Source organism: Microplitis mediator, chromosome 2, assembly GCF_029852145.1.
Source record: "Microplitis mediator isolate UGA2020A chromosome 2, iyMicMedi2.1, whole genome shotgun sequence".
Lineage (NCBI taxonomy): Eukaryota > Metazoa > Arthropoda > Insecta > Hymenoptera > Braconidae > Microplitis > Microplitis mediator.
Genome location: NC_079970.1, coordinates 17,571,548 through 17,588,329, shown reverse-complemented (window position 1 = coordinate 17,588,329; position 16,782 = coordinate 17,571,548). Strand labels below are relative to the sequence as shown.

The window sequence follows — 16,782 nt, the reverse complement described above, 5'->3', positions numbered from 1 at the left end:
TTTATTAATTTAAATGTATGTAATGTGTGTTTTTATCGGTAATATTTAAATTAAATATTTTAATTTAAAGATTATTAATATTTCATTTTTCTTAATTTTAAATTAAATTAATTATTAAAAATTGAGTTAATGTTAACAATTTATTGATATTAATTATCGTTCATTATTTGTCGCAACTAGAGTTACAATTTTTTCTTAGTAATTTGTTGTAATGATTGATTTATAATTATTAAATATTACTTATTAATGTTATATGTTGACATTTAAATTTGCGATAAAAAAAGTTAACAAAAAGCAAAAAAAAAAAAATAGCTTTAAATAGTTATTGCAATTTGAATTTAAAACGTTAAGTTTTTTTCATAATTATTACGTTTGTCAAGATTACTTTTTAGAATTGTCAATTATTAAATTGTCAAATTTGTTGTAAATAATATTTTTTGTTCATACCAAGGAGTGGTTTATTGTTGTATTTAACGTAAATCAAAAAGAATCGGTACAAGATACAAGAAAAGAATTAAAAATAATAATGATAACAATAATAAAAATAAAAAGTAAAAGCTTAAGTAAGTAAGAAAAGTTTAAAAGAAGGACAAAGCAAAATGCATATGCATAAACAATTATTAAAATAAAACGTTAAATGTCTTATTATAAATAACAAATTTTTTTGCTTGTGGTAGATATTTCGTGTTATACTAAATAAATAAAAATTGTCGTGTGTCTTTGTTGTAAAACAATTAAATTATTAATTAGAATTAAAAGACTAGTTGTCTTAGTATTCACTTAAGTCATATTTAAATGCTGATCAAAAAATAATAATAATTTAACAATAGAATGTAAATCAATAGTTAACATGAATTTATTAATTTTCCTACACGGAAAGAAATAGATAGTACTGATTACTGCTCTGCACAGTAATCGATGAAAAATATAAAGAAAATACATTTTAATATGACTGATTCATATTAGAACAGGAGTAAGTCATTGCTTAACACGTACTATTTTTTTTTTTAACAGTAACCAGTTCTGTGCTACACAGTAAATAAAACATATGACTAGTTACTGTTAAAATATTCTTAGTTCATAATTCAAGAGTATACAAATCTCTCAGTACAGCGCCTGTTGCTGTATAGAATGCGCGAGCTTATAGTGAGACCACTGAGAGCTTGCTCATCATTTAATGGTGGAGGTATGGGAATTGCATGCTAACTGAAGGGAACGATCTCAGTAGCTCCAGTATACTATTTAGTGACAAGAATGGTTATTTAGATCTCGTAGTTCTCATTAACCTCCACAACAGTACTTAGTCCTGTTCTGACATGAACATTTTCTAAATTAAAATGTATCTTTACTATTCTTGACACTTCAGACACATCTGAAGTTAGTAAATGTTCATATCAGAACAAGACTGAGTACTGTTCCGAGTGTTAATGAGAACTACGGGGCGTGTTCTGAAATACACAGGAGATGAAAAATTACCTATCCAGGTGTGATTAGTAACTTTGTAATGTTAAATCGCACCTCTGGGTCGACCAGAGAATATTTCTGAACACAAGAGTTGAATATTTCTCTTCCAGAGTGTGTTTCTGAACATGCCCACGAGATTTAAGTAACCATTCTTGTATCACTAAATAGTAAGCTCTCGCATTCTATACAGCAACAAGAGCTGTACTGAGAGCTTTGTTTACTCTTGAACTATGAATGACGACTATTTTAACAGTAACCAGTCATATGTTTTATTTACTGTGTAGCACAGCACTGGTTACTGTTTAAAAAAATAATAGTACGTGTTAAGCAATGACTTATTCCTGTTCTAATATGAATCAGTCATGTTAAAATGTATTTTTCCCTATATTTTTCGTCGATTACTGCGCAGAACAGTAACCAGTACTATCTATTCCTTTCCGTGTAGTTTTTTTTAAATCGTAATTAGTAGAGCTGTGCTTTCTTTTTATATCTATTACTTTTTTTTATTTACATTTAGGTTGTGATACATTAGATTGTCATTTATTATAAATTAAAATTAGGCATTTTTTTTTATTAACATATTTCAAATATGCACTTACTTTTTTTCTTTTAATCTTTTTTTAATCCAAAAATATATTTCTTAATTTTAATAACGGATTATTTTTACTTTTTTTGTCTACAACTTAATAAAGAAAACTAAAATACAAAACTACAGTTTGATATAAAATATCTCATAAATAATACTAATAATAATAATGATAATGGAGCGCAATGATTGAAACGTTTAAATTAATCAAGTAAAAAAAAAACTTATAGTCGATAACTAATGATCGATTTTAATTAATAATAGGTCGGGTCTTTTTTTATTGACTGTAAGAAAATAATAAATATGATTTATGATAAATCAAGTGGAGTATGTTTTGCTTAGTTAGCAATAAAACGTGAGATAAATGTCGAATTTAAATAAATATATAAATATATATTATGTGAATGTCAAAATCCGTAATTGTATCGATAATTTGAAAATTAAAATTTTTAAATTGATATATTAGATATATATGAATATACTTGATATACCAGATTTTTAAATCTGATTATTGTGTATCCTCTTTTATCTATTATATTAGATCAATAAGTTCTGTGATTTAAATAATTGATATTGGTAAATAAACGAAAAATTTAAAATAGAATTACCACCAAAAAAATTATGTTCATTATTCATTTTCTTTTCAACCCGATGAAAAAAGATTTTATACAATTGTATAGAATTATATATCAATTATATATGGACTATATATAATTATATAGACTTGTATACAATTTGTGTAGAATCGTATACAATTTGTATACAGTTATATACAATTGGATCGGGCCATTTTTTGTATATAATTTTATACAATTGTATGTAATCTTTTTTCATCGGGAACTCCATTTTAATTAATTGAAGCATTAAAAATTAATTTATATCGATTTCATTATAATAACTAATAATCTGCAGTCCCTACATCCACTCAGAAAATTAAGTAATTATGTTTATTATGTAAAATTTTTAATTCCAATCATCTAGAATGATTGGAACGTTTTTCAATGCAAAAATAGTGAGTATTACAATTTTATTTAATAGAATAAATAATTATTGGATGATAACTTCTGCAATAAATTTCGTAACAGTTAATATCAGAATGGTAACAATTATAATTTCTGATGGTAACTGTTACCATCTGGATTATAAATATAACTATTTAGAATAATAATAAGAATTAACTCTAATTAACTTACAGGATTGTAACAATTATTATAAATATGGTGAATATTACAATCTAGATGATTTATACAATCATCTAGATAATATTCACTACTATCGGATTGGTGATAGAAATTTAACCATAACTAGATAGTAGTTTATATTATTTAATTTTCTGAGTGTAGGTAATTACCCGAATGTCACTACTAAATTTACTTATTAAACGTTTTAAATTAAATTATTTATCGAATCATTTACTCTGAGATAAATTTTAACTTTCATTATCAAAAAAGGGTCTATATTAATTTTTGTCCAAGCTTTACTCTTAAACAAATTCTCTAAACGCAAAATCAAGAACGAGATCGATGTATTACTCTATAATTTAGCAATCTCCGTTTTCATTTTTCAAAAATGTTCATTTGTTTGAGAGAAAAACTCGGAAAAGTTTCCATTTGCTGCGCAAGTGCAACAGAGATAGTACCGTTATTCGACTTGAGTGTGATAGAGAAAAAAGTTCAGACCCTTGAGGGTTAATTATGGGCAGCATTCTCTTGGTAAACCCTAAAAATTTTATCAGTTATTCCATATCTGTCATCTTTCTTGAGATAATTCAATACACGAGAAAGAATTAGAGGACAGTAATAGAAAATTTGAGTGTATGCTGATTTTTTTCAAGTGTTCCATGATTATACAATTATCATAATATAAGAACATTTGTGACATTAAGCTTAAGAGGGGCCTGAACTTTTCTCTATCATACTCAAGTCGAAGAGCGGTACTATCCCTGTTGCACTTGTGCAGTAAATAGAAACTTTGTCCACGTTTTTCTCTTAAGCAATTGAACAATTTTGAAAAATGAAAACGGAGATTCCTAAATTATAGAGTAATGCATCGAACCTCGTCCTTGATTTTGTGTTCGGAGAATTTGTTGAAGAGTAAAGTTTGGACGAAAATTACTATAGACCCTTCTTAAAAGATGCACTTAAAAAAGATACGTAAGATTCACGCTTGGACACATGGATCATTTATGCCCGACGATACTTTCAAAGCTTATATCTTGATGGAATTGATCAAATTCAATTAATTGTTTTTTCAGTCGATAGAAAATTTACTCAAGAATATGCGTTCAAAAATGGCGCACATTTAAGAAAAAGACCCGGGTGATTTTTGCCCAGTGCGTCTCTTCAAAATTAATACTGCTTTCGGATAAATTTTAAAATATTGTACCCTTTAACAAAAGCGGTGTTAAAAAAACTCCCACTAGTGTACCGGTGTTATCCAATCTATGAACATTCGGAGTAAATTAACTCCGATCGGAGAATGAGGGTATGAGTATAAGTGTTAAGATCTACTGATGATCTAGCGGTGTTTCGTTAAAATTACGACATTGTCATTAATTGAGATAAAAAAATTTTATTGCTTATAAAATAAGCAATGTCACTTTTATTAAACTGAAAAATTTGCATAAATTTTTGATCACTTGTAAAATTAAACATTTAGAAATAAAATAATAATTGTTTTTATTATAACTCTGATGTTTATTTCCATGAGGTAATAGCTGATTTAAAGATGATGAATTAATCAGTGATAATTTTATTTTATTTTTCCCGCTGATTTAGTTTGAAAAGAGACTTCCCTGATTAAAAAAAATGATTAAAAAGTATTTAAAATGATTTGTTTTTTAATCATTTTAAATACTTCTTAATCTTTCAAATCATTTCTAATCCTGTCTCTTATGGACATTTAACGTGTGAAATCATTTTTAATCATTTTTTTTAATCAGGGTTAAATCATAAAAATTGTTCCTATATTTTATGCAATAACATGGTCATATCATTATCGACAAATATTCATTGGATTTCTCGATAAATTGGTAAATCTGTCGTATCATTAATTTTTAAAACGATTCAAAATTTGTTATTGTATTTGAAATACAATTCGACTTTTGATGCTTGACAAATAAAACTACTTTTTTTCTTCACACCGATAAGTATAATACCGAGATAGCGTAGACTTACACTATTTTTTTTACAGCGTATGTATAATATTTTTGCGGATTGATATATAAGTAATTATTTTTACTAGTATTGAACTTAATCGACGTTTTTAAGTATTATAAAACATTAAATATTGTGTTATTTATGTCTTTAAATTATAAAACATCAATGCCCACCAAATAAGATTTTGATCTAATACACATTTTTTTATTTTTGAATCAAAGAAAGATTATTTTACACATATACCAGTGCCAAATTGTGTGAAAAATTAAATTTAAATTTAGTAAATTTTTTATTTTGTTTTAAGTCATCTAAAGACTTTATGCTTTTACATTTTTTCCATAATACTACTAAAGAGTTGTATCGTCTTTTACAAAAAAATGCCTATGATATTTAAGAGGGACCATCTGACCGTCTGAACATTTGAAAAAAAAATGATTTTTGGAGATTGTTTTAAAGAAAACTACTGCGTGGAATGATTTAATATTTTAAGGATATATTTGTGGATATATAATGAATACAACATAAAATTTTTAGACCAAAAAATTCAAAATTCAGCAAGTTATTCACAATCTCTCAACGCTCTAAAAAAAGCTGTCTCCCCACTGCTGCAGTAATAGTGACCTTCACAGTGCATAAAATAAAAAAAACTAAGAAGTTTATTAAATTAGAAAGTATTTTCCGTGCCATGACCCTCGGGCGAAAATTTGATGATTTTCGGCCTGCCAAAACTACATTTTTGATTCGATCGGAAAACTGGGTGTTCATGATACGTAGAAATATATATATAAGAAGCTGCAATTCGAATCAAATCGATCGGATGATTTGTCTTCGAGTTATAACTGCAGCAATTTTGAAAAATATATTTTCGAGAATCGATAAGCTGCTGCTCTTTAGATGGCTGTACTCAAAAAAACTATTTGAGATATGCACTTGAAAGTTTAGTTTGTTATTTTTAAAGGTATAGACTGTCGAAATATGCAAAAAAAAATTGATTTTTTCAAAATTTCACACTAGTCATCCCCCTCAAGTCACTGATTTAAATGTTTTAGATTCTAGTTAGAGTGGTTACAAGTGTCCAACTGATAGCTTTAAAATTATTTTTCTCATCGAGATTTTTAAATGACTAGGATTTTTACCTTATCTCTCAAGTATTTAAGTTCATTGATTTATTATTCAGTAATAAATTCTAAAATATAGTAATAAACTCCTGTATAATAATAATATTAAAACTTTAAATAAAAATCTTAATTAATATTTATCATAAATTATAAAAAAAATAATTTTATATTAAAATATATTATAAAATATATATTTGTTCTCTTATCATACCAAGAAATGTTTCAAATAAGAAAAATCTATAAACTATTCAATTTAGTTACCAAAAAATAGGGTAGGAGTACCGCTTTTGGCCACTTTAGGGACAGTTTTGGACACTTGAAAAATTTTAATAAAATAATTTGTAAAAGATGCAATGATGTAATTAATTTTAAAAATGTGTACAAAGACACTTTTATCACACTGTTTAAATGCAAACTGTATTTTATATTTTTTCATTGATTAAATTAAAGTATTGAATGTCCAAAAATAAAGCAGACTACAAACGGTACTTCTACCCTAATTATTGTTCAAAAGTTCTGATCGTCTTATAAAAACGCACAATTCCCGATTGATTATCATTTAACTTTTATCAAAATAAAACTAAATTTAGAATATTGTCTTAAAACTTTTGAACAGGAAATATAAATAACAATTATTATAAATTTTTAATAATTATATAATTACGAATTATAGATAATGAATAATTCAATAAAAATATCCAAAATAAATTTAAAAAATTGTATTGTAAAATATTTAGACATAAAAAATCTTAAAAATTTTCATGTTTGTCTGTAGTAAAAAAAAATCTTATGTTTAATGTTACCCTCAAACATCATTCATCTTTCTTTATCTGGTATCATTTACTCTCTCATTCTTACTCTCATAACTCTGATTTCTTCTCTTTCTTTTTCATTGACTGACCATCTCTCACTCTTCTTTGCACATGTATCATAAACATTCGTGTATGTGAAAGTGGAGGAGTAAAACTGAGATTGTGTATCCAAGTTGCCACACATCACACATGTGTAACATCTACATGCAGTCTCAGCCTCAGCATCAGCTTTAGCCTTCCATCTAAAAGTAAAGTAATATTAGTTGTTAGTCGAGTGGTAGTCACCAGCCAGTCGGCAGCAGATGTAACTAGTGTATGAGACAAATGATGCGTTGGCTACTTGTGTTAATATTTTTATCGTTAATTGTTACTATTACTGCAGCTTCTGATGAAAAACTTATCGACAATGAGATACCTGTTGATCAAGTTGTAACTAAAGAAGGTGAAGATAATAAAGAAGTACATGATGAAGAAACACGTGATGATGGTAACCGAGTTCAAGAGTCAGATGAAATAAATAATAATAACAATAATAACAACAACAATAACAACAATAAAGACCCTCATAGTCTCGATGTCGATGATCAAGGGGAAGATGAAGATGATGAACGTGATGCTGTAATCGTCGAGGCGGAGTGGAAAGATGCAACTGATTTGAAAAATAATTACGATGATTTAAAACAGCTCAATTTAGAAGAAGCTTATGAACATGCGGTTCAAAGTTATCTTGATGATAATTTCGATCAATGTATTGTTGAATTTAATTTTGTTATACAAAGGTATATTTATTTTAATATTTATCTATTTTATATAATTTGAAACTGAAAATAGCGAACGCCTATTAAAAGTAAAATTACATATTATTAAAAAAAATTATTTGAAAATTTGCACATAAAGATTTTAAAAACTTCTTAGTGTACATTTAAAAATTTTTTGAATATGAAAATGAAAATAGTAAACGTCCTACGATTTTTGACTTTTTATAAACAAATTGCATATTATTTGAAAATTATTTTTAAATTTGCACATAAAAATTTGAAAAAATCCTTAGTGAGCATTCGAAATTTTTTTAAAAATATTTTATATTTAGTTTGTGTATTTAAAAATAAAAATAAAATTTTGGGAGTCGGTTGCTTTCACTGTCGATGTAATTTTATTTGGAATTTGTAATCAATAATTAATAACAAATGAATGTATTATTTTTATTTATAGATATAAAGATTACAAAAATGCAGTAATTGAGTGCCGAAAAAAATGCCGAGAAACCGTATCATATTTCACTCCAATTTTGTTAGAAAATATTGAAGATTTAAACTTTTATGAAAAAAAAGTCAGAGAAACACTTTGTCTTTTAAGATGTAATCAAGATTATCGTGATGTAGCTGGAGATCAAGCGCTAAAACGTCTTCCTTCGAATATTGAACAAAAAATAATCGATTTAAAACCGTATGAATATCTTCATATTTGTTATTATCAGGTAATTTTTTTATTTTACTTCACTAATTTTTTTTTTTTATTGAAAAAACTATTTTTTCTTATAAAAAAAAATAATAATAATAAATCGGTTATTGAAAATTAAAACTCAATAGAAAAAACTCCTTTTTTAAACAAACAGTTGATATTTTAAAACAGCAATTGAGTTTAGAATATAAAATATAAATATTGAGAGCTTAAATTTCTTCTGGTTTTATAAAATTTTTTTTGTGGAATCAAAACCTTGAAGTTATTAATAGACAAATTTTTTTCTACGGCAAAATAATCAGAATAAAAATAATAGAAGTTTTAAATCCTGAATACTTTTTTACTAAAATTTTTTTTTATCGTTTGTTATGGTGTTATAAATTATATTTAGTTATGACTGACGGTATTAATAGCTAATCGCGTAATCGTTTAATTGATAAGCTTAAAAGCGCGACGGCGCAGAAAAGTTTATTCTTATTACTTTCACCGTGTGAATTTTTTTTTCTTTTATTTTTTTTTTTAATTATTACGTAAGCTCATTGTGTTTAGCTTGTGACTTTAACTATTTAAATTATATATGTCCATAAATATATATACATGTATGTATACATTTAAAATTTAATAATAAATTAATGGTGTAAAATGTAGGTTTATGATCCTAGCAAGAAAACGTGCATACGTTGTTAAATATGTTGTTTTAAAGTAACCATAAGACTATTTTAAAATAAACATTTATTTTATGAATAAATTAACCATAATATTTCATTATATATATTTTAACAACAACAAATATAATTTTCTTAGAAACATGTATTTCCTTATTTTTATTATTTTTTTGTTCTCTTTGATATTAGGAAGTTGTTTACTAGTTTAAAAAAATATTATCACCATACATATCGTATCAGTATGACCCCTAAATATATGAGTTGCTATACAGAATAAAAAAAAATTCATTACTATTTTTAATAGACTTATACATAAAATTAAAAAATAGTCAAAAAATAAAATTTCTTATATTTAATTAAAATTATTGCGACAACAGATATGAGATATGAAATTTAATGAAATATTTAACAAGGTTTCAAATAAAATAAAATTTTGATGACCATGTGAAGGATGTAGAGAAAGCCGGAAAGAGATTTATAATTTCGTTGACGAAGAAATAAAATAAGAGTCATACATGCAAAGCGATATTAGACCCATCATATTGTGGGAAGTGTGTCTGGTATTTTTATGATAAAAAATACTGATAATTTTTTTTTTTTATAATATCGTAAGATTTTTTTTATCAAATTTTAATAGTTTCCATAAATTTTTTGTTTCCTTATTCAATTATTAAAAATATAAACATGATCTTTATGGCGTTCGATTATTCATTGATATGAAATAAATATATGAGTATTTTAATTGATTATTAAATGAAAATAATTGTTAATTTTTTTTTTTAGAGAAGTCGTTATCAAGAAGCAGCAAACGCAGTTTTTACATATCTAGCTCGTCACCCAAATCACAAAATGAGTGTAAATAATCTTCGTTACTATTTGTCACTCGCTGAAGTAAAAGAAACAGAAATTTCAAATCTCGAAGCTCCTGAATTTATTCAATACTACGTTAACGGAGTAAAAGCTTACGAAGAAGAATATTATGAAGAAGCTATTGAAAGTTTTGAAAAATCATTAAGAGCTTATTTGAAAGCTGAAGAAAATTGTAGAATTTATTGTGAAGGTCCATTTGATCAAGGATGGCATCCAGAATTTACTTCATCAATCGCCAGTGTGTTAAATGAATAATGAATAAATTATTATTTATATCGCATCTCTAATTCCTAAAGGACTTATATTTTTATACGCCTTTTTGGCTTTAGAAATATATATAGTATAATTTTTTTTCATTGCCAATCGTTTCGTAGATTTATTTTATAGCTAAAAATTGAAACAATAAAAAAAAATTTGAAAGCCAAAGGGCATGTATCTTTAATTATACGCCCTTTTGGCTTTCAAAAGTTTTTTTTCAAATTTTCAGCTTTAAAATAAGCCTACAATACAGATGTGATTATTAATGCCTGGTACATTAAACGTAGCACTGCTATACTTTTAATGAAAATTTATTCTCGCTCCAAGAAATTTTTTGTTTTTAATTCATACCGTGAAAAATTTACTGAGGCAAGTAAAAATTTTTTTGGGACAAGTAAAAATTTCTTGCACCAAGAAATCCTGTTTTTCTCTGTATGATTAGCAATAAAAAAAAATTGTACATCTTTTTGATTTTAAACTGAGTGATTAAAACCAAAAGGGCATATAAAAATACGTTCTTTTATAATTAAAGACACGATATGTTTTGTTAGAAATAAAAATAATAAACTTCTTGTTTTTTTAGATCACTTTACATTTTGTTTGAAATGTAAACGTAGCTGTTCCAGATATTTAAACAATATAAACGGAGATTATCAAAAAGATTTACTAGCAAGTCACTATAACTACTTGCAATTTGCTTATTACAAAAGTGAGTAATTCAAGGTCATTATATAAAACTTCAATTCGCTTATTAGTTTTTATTACAATTACCGACACATCAAATAATTTGTTAGCATATTATTTTATTTAACGACCTTATTCTCATCGTATAATTTATTTAAACATCTCATTATTAATTTTAATTTTAATATCAACTTATTTGTTTATCTATTTATTAATGATTCAACTAATTAAAATTTTTAAATAAGTATCTTAAAGGCGTAAAATGTAGTATAATTATTTTGAACAAACTTTAAACATTACGTCAGCATTTAATTTGAAGAAACATTAATAATTTTAGTTACGTCAAAGTATGAGATACTTTATTAATGATCATTTACTTTACTTAATGTTTTATGTATTCTTTAGTGGGCGATATAAAAAAAACATGTCAAGCTGTCGAAAGTTACCTATTATTCTTGCCTGCTGATGAAACAATGGTTGATAATAAAGAATATTATAGAAATTTACCTAAAGTCCAAGAAAGTTATTTTGTGCCACGTTCAGTAAGTCATTAATTTTTAGATTTTTATTTGGGGCGTGCGAATATCTGAACTCACAAATTATTCAGATCGAATCGAAATTTGAATTCGTAAATTTTCAAATTATTCGAAAAGTTCTAATTATTTTTAATTCAAAAATTCGAATTATCTTTAAGCTTTAGAATTATTTGTTACACAGAAAAAAAAGATTTCTTGACACAAAATACTTTAACTCTCCCCAAGAAATTTTTTGAATTGTAAATTGAAAAAAATTTTTTTCGCAAAATATTTCTTGCGCCAAGAAATCCTTTTTTTCTGTGTAGTTTTTGAAGTATTGTAAAAAATTTGTTATAATTCATCATATGTAAAAAATTTTATGTTCGAAGTCTGAACCAAATATTTGAATTCGAATTGAATAATTTGGAAATTAAAGAATAATTCAAATTGTTCGAATCATTCGAAAACTTGGTAATTATTTGAAAATTCAAATCTCAAATCAAATAGTTTTCGACTTAATTCAATCATTATTCGCACACCCCTAATTTTTATACATATTAATTTATCAATGGTCGGTGTAATTTATTCTTGGGTATATATTTTATTAAAGAGCCTTTAAATAAAATATCTATTTAAAATAAAAAATTTAAAAATTAATATTTATAAATTTGTTTTATTTATTTTTAGGAAATTTTGCAGTATGTAAAACGTCAAGAGTACGAATTAAGAATTCTTCAATTTATTTCTCAAGAATTTTCTGCTATTGATATTAAATTCGATAATGATAAGAAAGTATCAGATAAAAAAAATAATCAAGAGGATGTGGAGAAGGTAAAATTCGAAAAATGAAAAATAAATAATTTTGTTTATCGTTATGAACATAATCTAATTTTATTAATTAAAATATTTCTATTTTTTTTTTTTTTTTTCATTTATATTTTATAATTATACGGATAAAAAAATACTCATTTTTATAAAAATTTGTAAATGTAATAATTATAACAATAATAATAATAATAAAATAATAATATAAGTAAAAGTTAAATTTTTTATTGATGTAAAATTTTGAATTTTAAATAAATAAATAAAAAATAGTATTTAAATATACGGAGACGTAGTTGCAGTGATGCAGTGCGTTGGTCTAAAGAAAAAAAAAGTTCTAGCGCAATGCAATGATATCCAATCGTCAGAGACATCGTTTATATGAGAATACAACGCGATTCAATGCAATAACTATTTCATAATAATAATAATCTCGATAATATAATCATTAAATAAATTAAATGATAATCTCGAAAAAAAAAAAACTAAAATTAATCATTTTTTAAATAAAATAAAATAAAATAAAATTTTTTCAGATCATGGATCATCCACCTCCAGGGCATTCACCTGCAGTACAAGCGCTAATTAACAATCAGTCATTAATGTACGAGCGAGAGGAAACTGTAAGGCGGGAATCACAAATTTTAGAATCACTAAAAAATATTAGAGTTATTTTAAATGAAAAAGAACTTAACGGTACACTTCGTTATTTAGCTGATGGATTTATAACAAAACCTCAGTGTAATTCACTTATCAAATTAGCTCAGGTAAATTTTACTTTCCATATTTTATTTATAATTTTAAATTTAAATTTGATATAAAAAAAAAACTTATATTAAAATATTTAATTTTTAAAAATTATTTATTATAGATGGCTGCAGTCGTGGGTGACGGATATGAAAATAATAAAAGTCCTCATTCAAAATATGAACTTTTTGAAGGCTTAACTGTTGGAAGAACTGCTTTGGTATTTTTGATTTTTATTAAACAGTAAAAGTTATAAATTTACTGATAAAAATAATAGTAATGATGCAACTTTACGGCTCCATGTATTTAAAAAATTTTCAAATGTTAATAACTATAATGTCCATAAAAAATTCACTTTATTTATTCAGTTTCACTTTACGGTTGAAAAGTAGTATCGATAAATTATTCTACATGATAAAGAATTTTAAATTAATTCAATTTAATTATTGCCGGAAAAGGGGCGGTGGCGGGTAAAAGGCTTAAAGTTTTAAAAATATATTTCAAATTTTCCGCAATTTAAATTTATAAATTTCAACTATTCGATCACTATAAAATAATACAAAACTTCGAACTATATAAATAGATACATATTGATAAAAATAAATAGAGAACCAAAGCTATTTTCCAAAAAACATTTTTTTGAAATGCAATATTTACGAAACGACAATTTTTTGAATAAAATATTTATCAAAAAAAAAAGAAATTTAAGAAATAAACCAAAAGTATAAAGTTTAAAATTTGTCATAAATACAAAAAAAAACTAAATAAGTTGTCATAAGTTAAAAAAACTAAATATTATTAAAAATAAAACGGTAAAATTTAAAACACTTGAAAATAAAATTTATAGGAAATAATTAATAGGGGTGTGCAAATCGAATCGAATAGAATATGACTATTTGGTTCGAAATTCAATTCGAATAATTAGATAAAGTCGAACTATTCTATAATTTTTGAATTATTCGTAAATTTTTGAATGATCAAAAAGTTTTCAAAATATTTTTAACTTTTTAAAATACTCGATTAGAATCGAGAAAATCCTGATCAGCTTTCAAATATTTAATTTTTATTTAATGGACAACTTAGTTATTTAAAGTAACCAGCAATAATTCTCTTATAGATTATCGTCTGAGCTCTATTTTTCTTTGACAAGAATTTGAATTATTGAAAGAAATATTACAATTTTAAGTCGTTCAAAAAAAAATTTTTGAATGATTCGTAAATTTTTTAATTATTCCCATCTTTACGAATTAATCGTAACGAAGCTGTCATTTTTGATAACTTTTATTACACTTTACATGCATGACATTTTGATAGTTGATTTAAGAGTCAATTCATCTTGAAATAACGCTTTATGTCATAATGTGCAAGTTGACAATTTAAAATTTTGGAATCAAATAATAATGAAAGATAATTCAGATAAAAATATGAATAAAGCGTCTAAAATTCACAAGTAAAGCGATGTTAACTTCATTCAAAATGCAAAAAGCAATTTGCACAATACGTAATTATTGCTCATTAAAATAATATGTGGAGCCCTAACTCGCGCATAAATACCCAAATAATGAATTCTAATAAATAAATAAATATATTTTTATTTATATAGATGGTGTATTTTGGTCTATTGACTCCAGATTACTTGGAACTTTTTTTAAAGACATCTGAAAAAGCTCGTGCACACGTGGAAAAATATTTCAATCTCAACCAACACCTGTATTTTACATACACTCATTTGGTCTGCCGTTCAGCTCTTCCTGGTAATTTTTCTATGCACGTCGCAACGAAATCACACTACCCGTCTCTGTAAGAAAGTCACCCACATCCTTCAACTATTTTCCTATATCCAAAAATTTTTTTGTAATTATTAATAAATACTTTTATTTAAGTTATTAATTAATTATTATTCTGCGCAGGTTCTCCAATGAATCAGCAAATCTTCAGTCACGATGTCCATGCGGACAATTGCCTGGCGATTAAAGAAGGCGTATGTTTACATGAAAGTCCTGCATTTACATGGCGAGATTACTCAGCAATAATTTACTTAAATGATGATTTCAAAGGCGGAGAATTTATTTTTGCCGGAGACCCTAAAGCCAGAAATATTCAGAGCATCGTTGAACCACACTGCGGACGAATGGTCGCATTTTCTGGTGATGAAAAAAATTTACACGGTGTCAAAGGTGTTCATAAAGGTCAGAGATGTGCACTTGCACTTTGGTTCACTTTAGATAGCAGGTACAATGAACTAGAGAGAAAATTGGCCTGGATTATATTAGACAGGGTTAAATTAAAAGGTCCTGTTGATATTAAGAATATAAGTATTCCTCTTAATTATGACAAATTACTGAGAAAACGATTTAAAGATGATGAAATGTTGAAACTTTTATTACAATTATCTAAATAGGAAATCAATGTTCTTTATATTGCAGTATTTTTTTGGTTGTTGATTGTTGTAACTTTTTTTTTTTATTTAAGGCCAGTATATATCTATAAAGAGAATTTTTTTATTCCTTAAAAGTGACTGCTACCTTTTACGTCATAATTAATATCTACATTAGATTGTCATTTTGCGGCAATATTTTCTCATGCTCACTGTTTGAAATCTTTTAGTATACACTAAAAAACACTTCCTTTAAATATAGTCCTTATTAGTTAGAATTTCAAAAGGTCACTAATTATTGCTCATTACGGCAGTCGATCTATGGCCTCTGATTTCCATGTTTACGACCAGTTTTTGCCTACGACTCGTACGGACTCGCTCGTGAATGTGAATACCGTAGAATTCTAGCCATTGGTCCTCGTCAGACCCCGCACATTCACTAGTGGTCACTAATAATTTTATGACTTGCCATTCAAAATACAAAAAAATATTCTTTCTTTTTTGTTATATTTTGGGTCTAATTAACTTGATCATACATAGGCTATATAACTTCTAGCATATTGAAGGTACTCTTTCAAAACCTCGTATCTCAAATAACATACGAGATTGCTTTAGAGTACCCTCGATATATCAAAGGTATTCTGATGCAATCTACATCGCAGAAAACATGAGATTTTGACAGAATGCTCTAGATGTTTCATTACAATATAATTTAAAAATGCATTAATAGTATATTACACTGTAAAAAATTCAGAGTGTTTACACATTTTATTAAAATCCGAATTTACTCCGTCACTCGAAGTTCCGGAGTTTTAAAAAAAATCACTTCGCATACGAAGTAAATAAGGAGTTTGATTTTTCAGCGAAGTAATTTTGGAGTGATCTAGATTTTATTTAAATCCACATTTGCTCCGATTCAGAGTTTTAATATTAAAATAATCTGTCTTTAAGAGTTAAATTTACTCCGAGGGGATTAAATAAATAAAGTCATCGTTTCACATTCAGTCTGAATTTAATCCGCGTTCACTCCGCAAATTTTTTACAGTGTAAATGTCAAAAAAGAAAAAAAAAGGACATTCCAACCCGCGTGTGTAATTGTTTACCTGAGCCAAAGGCAAAGATTTCGAACGAGTATTAAAAATAATGCTGCTGTAAAATAATTGCCTCATATTTATAATTTTAATTTATATTCAGGTCATAAATTTCTACTACGGAAAACAAATATGATTTTTTTTTATCATAACG

At 25.9% G+C, this 16,782-nt stretch overlaps 1 protein-coding gene across 1 annotated transcript; it reads left to right on the top strand.

Annotated features, from left to right (window-relative positions):
• The first annotated feature begins 7,384 nt into the window (after positions 1 to 7,384).
• On the top strand, positions 7,385 to 16,771 carry LOC130678397 (prolyl 3-hydroxylase 2-like). The gene is made up of 10 exons (XM_057485556.1): positions 7,385 to 7,917; positions 8,351 to 8,615; positions 10,048 to 10,372; positions 10,976 to 11,101; positions 11,482 to 11,618; positions 12,279 to 12,422; positions 12,950 to 13,180; positions 13,285 to 13,380; positions 14,764 to 14,914; positions 15,071 to 16,771. The coding sequence occupies exons 1-10, from the start codon at positions 7,454 to 7,456 to the stop codon at positions 15,559 to 15,561; spliced, it is 2,430 nt and encodes an 809-aa protein (XP_057341539.1). The 5' UTR covers positions 7,385 to 7,453; the 3' UTR covers positions 15,562 to 16,771.
• The last annotated feature ends 11 nt before the right edge of the window (positions 16,772 to 16,782 follow it).